Source organism: Sinocyclocheilus rhinocerous, unplaced genomic scaffold (genome assembly GCF_001515625.1).
Source record: "Sinocyclocheilus rhinocerous isolate Xijiao unplaced genomic scaffold, SAMN03320098_v1.1 scaffold943, whole genome shotgun sequence".
Taxonomy (NCBI): Eukaryota; Metazoa; Chordata; class Actinopteri; order Cypriniformes; family Cyprinidae; genus Sinocyclocheilus; species Sinocyclocheilus rhinocerous.
This window is the reverse complement of record NW_015626129.1, coordinates 40460-46928: the sequence shown is the minus strand read 5'-3', so window position 1 is coordinate 46928 and position 6469 is coordinate 40460. Positions and strand designations below refer to the sequence as shown.

The 6469-nt window shown below is 36.7% G+C and overlaps 1 protein-coding gene across 1 annotated transcript in view; it reads left to right on the top strand.

The window, feature by feature from the left end:
* Positions 1–337, top strand: part of LOC107711033 (ventricular zone-expressed PH domain-containing protein-like) — an 86566-nt gene extending 86229 nt beyond the window's left edge. The window contains exon 14 of the mRNA XM_016515937.1: positions 284–337. Coding sequence (XP_016371423.1) covers positions 284–337 — 54 coding nt within the window. The remainder of the gene's footprint in view (positions 1–283) is intronic.
* Positions 338–6469: the final 6132 nt, after the last annotated feature.

Here is a 6469-nt window from a genome sequence, read left to right as displayed (position 1 = left end):
ACGGAGAATGAAAACGTTTTTCAGGAGTCGCGGCAATAGAGGCGGCGCAACTATAACGACATGTGAATAATCCCGCCAACTCTAAAGCAGTACTGAACTGCAGTGGAAACGCAAACCGTTCCGTGCCGTACCGTACTGAGCCGAGTCATACCACGCAGTGGAAAAGTGCCATTAGACTACTGGCTCAATGCACATGGCCGTGGTCCATGCAAAGCTTCCTGAATGTTAGAGTGTAAAGCATTAGCTTTGATTGATGGAGCCTTTTCCCTCTTGTTACTCACAGAAGGACGAACTGGACAACAGCACAATTGAACTTAGCAAAGTGCAAAGTCGGTGAAAGAAATTTGTTCCACTGGTATCTGTTTCAGAGCTGTGTTTCGTGCGCTGGGGTGGGCTTTCATGTCTCAAGGCAAAGTTTGTCCCTTTTTCTCTACGATTTTTATCCATGGATGAATACCAGTTATGTTGTACGGTAACAGTGACTCAAATTTAAGCCTTTTATCTATTTATAGTAATAATTATTTTGTCATGCAAAGACACATTGGGTCTCTTACAATACGTTCCGCCCTGTGACAAATGGGTTTGGCTCTATTATGTTTAGATTCAGAGAGAACAGAGAGTGAAATTGTATCTCAAATCAATCAGAATTCAATAATTTTTTCTGCTTCAGTGTTGATGTAGTTGCTGTGGTTTGGCTTCTGAAGATTTTCGTGCGTCTGGACACTAATCATGAATTTTTTTAAAAATGCAGTGGGGCGAATTCACTTAGAATTAATATAGCTCAGTTTATTTGCAAGTGTTGTTTTGGTGCCTGGTTCAGTGAAGGAATTAAATTAGGTAATGACTCAAACGTACCCACAAAATTTGTACTGAACACAACGTGCTCAAATTAAACGTATATTAATTCAGAAATTAAACAAGTGGCAGCCACTTCATGGCCGATTGCACCACACACAAAACTTAAAGGGTCCCAGGCCTGGTCCTTTCTCTCGCTCCACTGGCACCACTCCTTTTTATATCTCTTATATCCTCTGTGAGACTCGATACCGCACATTAGCACTCACGCCACCGGCCTCGCTCCATTCCCATGACTCTCGGCCCTGACCTGTTTGCCACAATCATATTATACACAGAAGTCTCTCTGAGGTATTCATTTTTTAATGCTTTTTCTATGATAAACTGGCCACTTTCATTCTTCACTTGAGCCTTTTTTGGATGACTTTATTCAAAATGAGGTGTAACACAGTTCGTAGGTCGGGAAGAAGGAGGCGGGAACCGGGCGAACACTTAAACAAAACTTTAATAAAATAAACAAACACAAAATGAAAGTAAAGCGGCAGCCCCTCGCGGACGACTGCCGCACACAAAACACAAAATAAAGTCCAGGCCTGGTCCTCTCTCGTCTTTCACTGTCGTCACTCCTCCTTTTATCCTTCCGGAGCTCCTCCGTGGGACTCGAGACCGGTGAGTGTTGCAGGTGTCTCTCATTATCAATTAGTCCACCGGCCTCGCTCCGTTCCCACGGCTCTCGGCCCCGCCCCCACTCGTCACATGAGGATATTTAATAAGGCAAGAATTGAAGCAGTTTATGGTGAGTCTGACATGAAACAGTTGGCCTTTACATTGTAGCATTTCATTGTGTCATTGAATATTGCAAAAGTATTGTTTAACCCTAAAAAAAAAAGATGATAATCATGGTGTGAAAAGCCCTGGTTTAGTTGAAATTCTCAGCATCCAAAAAACAAACAGAAGTATCTCCACAGATGTTTGCTTCACAGTGTTGAGTTCCTCTGTTTATTTACTTGAGTTGACAACATAATCCAGTCAGGATGCATGTCAGCATCTTGTAGCGTTTATTTAGATCTCACACCCCTAAGGGCCCATAAGGGCTTTCAGCTCAGCAAGGTGCCTCAAGGTCCCTAGATGTGTGAAGACCCAAAAAACACATTTGTATTTCCATGGTTTGTTACAAAGTTTTATGTCATTTACCAGCTATCAACATTCTCACAGTCATCTGATATACCACTTTTTTTTTTTTCATTTGTTGGGGTCTCTAAGCCAAAATCCTATTTATTTTGAAAGTGTTTTTTTTTTTCTTTCTGTTTTTAGTTCATCTGATCTCAAATGCACTTCCAGGCAGCTGTATAAATATCTGTCCAATTATATGCTAAATGAAGGTGTGCACATGTGCACATGACCTCTGTGACATGAGCATGGCTTATGTTAGTGTTGTTTCTCCTGAGGGACGAATGTCTATTTTCTCTGTATTGAATGCTGGAGGGTTTAGTGCTCTTCAAATGAAGTTACTGAACCATGTTGTTTTTTTCTTCTTTTAAAATACTGGAATGTACAGTGAAGGAACTACTTTGCAGATTTTTCAAAGACATTCAGTGTTAATAGAAATATATATGTGACCCTGGACCACAAAACCAGCCTTAAGTCACTGGGGTATATTTGTAGCAATAGCCAAAACTACATTGTATGTGTCAAAATTATTGATTTTTCTTTTATGCCAAAAATCATTAGGATATTAAGTAAAGATCATGTTTCATGAAGATATTTTTTAAATTTACTACTGTAAATATATTCAAATAATAAAAACCTTCATTTAAAAACTGCATGTTGTGTTTACTTGTGTTATCTTTGACTAATATTTAAATTTGTTTGATGATCTGAAACATTAAAGTGTGACAAACATGCAAAAAAATAAGAAATCAGGAAGGGGGCCAACACTTTTTCACACCATTGTATATATATATATTAGTCAACATGAAATTGACCCTATTTACTTTCTTAAGATGTGTTCTTGGTCTTGTTGTGAAAGATTCATCTGATTATGTTATTCCAAAGAATTTTGATATCCAATTATCCATGTGAGCTAATGGATAATGTGAGTAGCCAAATCTATTTAAGTATTGTTTTAGCAAACACAATTCATATTCTGGGATAGTACACCCTGTGTGCTGATCATGATTCTCAATAGATAAAATCAAATCCTGCTCCACATTTTTCTTGTTGAATATAGTGTTTCACACTGAAATATGTAGGACTGCAAACAGCAATTCATGTTTGACTTTCGGAAATCACACTGGATAAAATCTAAATATTTGTTACTGTAATTCATGTTGTGATTCTTTTTTTTTCTTCTTTTGATCTGTATTTATTTCAAGTGTTTTAAACTATATGACTAAATGCTAAAATAATATCAATTTGTTGCAGATTAATGTTAGTTGACATTTATCCAAAGCTATAGTTTCTTTAGATTGATATGAACAGATTCACTAAATCTACTACTACCTTTACTGACTAATGAAGAAAGGAATATATATATATTTCCTGTTCCTTTTTTACAGTTTGATGACATGCAAACTGATGTATTTGTTTCCATAAATAAATAATTAGAATTATTATGGCAGCATTTAATTTCATTATTTACATTGCATCTCAAACACTTAAAGGTGTAAGTGAAGTACCGTATTGGCCCGAATATAAGACGACCCTGATTATAAGACGACCCCCCCCTTTTTCCAGATGTACCTTTTGGAAAAAGGCTTTTTAAAAACCAAATCTTGTTTTTTCTCAGTAAAACACATTTTGTCTTCAATTATTTTCATATTGCATATTTTTCCTATTTTAATTTTTGTTTTGAAAGTATGGTAAAAACTGGTAAAATGTACCAACAATCACATTTAAAAATATACACTTTTCGATATACCATAAAAATAAAATAAAAACAGGTAGCCCATCTGAATTAGGACATTTAGGCTATCCATCTAATAGTAGCCTACCAAAATCTTATTAACAGTAGAAGTTAAATCTTACTGTAGTCTTCAAATCTGGGTACTGTCTTACGTTTTAAAATCACAAAGGGAGTTTGGTCCCATCAGGCTAACGTGACAGTCACGACTCATGCAGCTGTAAGGTTTTCTTTTTCTTTTGTTTTCACTCGCGATCTTTACAACACGCATTACATCACGTATTTCATGGCACACTCGTTTTATGCGTATTTGGCGCCACATATTGTTGTGGGTGTATTATTAACATGTCAAAGTCTAGACCCTGAATATAAGACAACCGCGTTTTTTCAGATGTATTTCCAAGAAAAAAACATCGTCTTATATTCGGGACAATACAGTATTGATATAACTGTAATTGAGTCAATTAAAGGGATAGTTCACCCAAAAATGAAAATTCTGTCATCATTTACTCACCCACAAGCCTGTATGAGTTTCTTTCTTCTGTTGAACACAGAAGTAGATATTTTGAAGAATGTTGGTAACCAAACAGTTGACGGTAGCTATTTACTTCCATAGTTTGGAAAAAACTTTAGAAGTGAATGGCTGCTATCAACTGATAACTGAATTTTCATTTTTGGGTGTTTGGTCATTGTTTGGTCATAGATCCGTAGCTTGAAAACTCTTGGGAGTTATTAGTCAGAACGTTTGAATAGAATAAATATGGGGAAACTGTAGGTCTATTTGGTTAGAAAAGACACAACACACTAAGTAATTCTTGTAGTTTAAAGAATAGAGCATGGTGATGCCAATTGGTTTTGAATGAACTGAATAAAAATGTTTTCCTTGAATGCAACGTAAGTTGCGTTTGAATAGAAGCGTCTGCCAAATGAGTAAAATGCAAGTCAGACCAGGCTGAAGAAGGTCTGTCCATGTTTGTTGGGTATAGGCTAAAAACTTTTGGATGAGTTGCACTTTAAAACATTGGTATTACGTTTGGGATTTTGAAAACCCCCAAGTCTGGACAATAATATTATGATGCTTTTGTGAAGTTGACATTTTACTTACTTTAGTAGAGTTTTTCATGTTGTTCACACATCAGACAGAGTGCCCACATGGGTTGTACATTAAATTGCTGCTACGTGCCTAAACAGCAGTCACTAGAGGAATAGTCCTTAAACATGATATGATGGTGCTTCAACACTCTTGAGTAGACACAGCAACTTTGCCAAAACATATCCATGTTCAATCCCCCCCAACAGACCGAAGACACACTGGGCTGGCTCCAAAACAAATACAACCACCATATGTACTAAATACACATTACAAACACGAGTATGTGTGCAAGTAAATTATACCATTTAAAAAGCCAAGATGAGTTGGGAAAACATGAACAAGACCCTTGGGAGAACAGTGTTTTGTCTGGAATCTTCTCCTTGAGTTATCTTGGCAGACAGATTTTTGTTTGGCCTCACCCAGTCAGCATATAGAGACCCTACTGACACTATGATGACCAAGCGTGATGCGGCAAGTTTCCAGAGTCAACCAATTTATCTGTCCGCACTGAATACAAAACAGCTGTGCAACGTGACACAGTCACAGCCAATTAGAATATATTTGATGTTTAATGTACAGTGATGAGGAACAGGACTTTCTCATTCCATTGGTGCATAGATCCATATTGCCCAATGAGTTATGAAAAGTAATTCTCCTTTGGGATAAAAGGAATGATGGTCCAAATGCTTCAGCACTAGGTGAAGAGACGGTATTACGGATGCCATCACGTACTAATTACATATACATATACAAACTCGTTACTTTTCATAAGTCAGTGAGCAGGATTTTGGACCAGTGAAACAACTGACAACATGTCATGCCATTTGTTAAATGTAAACTATAAGTTACACTTCATTTCAATAGTCCACTTTAAACATTCTACTAACTATAAGTAACTTTGCAAATACATGTCAACCAACTCAGAGTATTAGCAGACTGTTAGGTCATATATATAGATGCCCTATTCGGGGCTGTTTCTATGGGCCGCTATAAGGCTTCTGCCATATTGGAATGGTCACAGCAGGTCTGTGAACACTCAAGAGCAAGTTGACTGTATGTCTGCAACCCTAGTTTTACGCATATGAGAATATCTATATCTGTAATAGACTTAAGCGGATGATTTTGATAAACTAACACAATACAACAAGACAAAGCCGTTAGCTAACACGACATTTAAAAAGTACTACAGTTTAAAAACCTGTAATATTGAGTTAATACATATTAAAAACAAAAACCAACACATTCCTAATAGTGAAAGTTTATCCAATTTCTTAACCAAATTTGGGTAGTTAATACATATTAAAAACAAAAATTGGAATTCCTAATAGTGAAAGTTTATCCAATTTCTTCAGGAATTTAATTTCCGGCGGTTTTTACCACCAGAGGCTGCGCAATGTTGTGGCATCTTGAAACTTAATTGTTTTGATTGTGAGTGACGGCACATAAACCCGTTTCAAGATGGCAGACGCGTCGGCGTGTCTGGAGCGGTCGAATGTGGCATCTACAGTGCCTTGCGAAAATATTCATACCCCTTCATTTTTTTCACATTTTGTTAAGTTGCTGTCTTATGCTAAACTGCTTTAAATTTTTTTCCCACATCAATCTACACTTCATACACCATAATGGTAAAGCAAAAAACAGGTTTTTAACATCTTTGCAAATTTATTAAAAATAAAAAA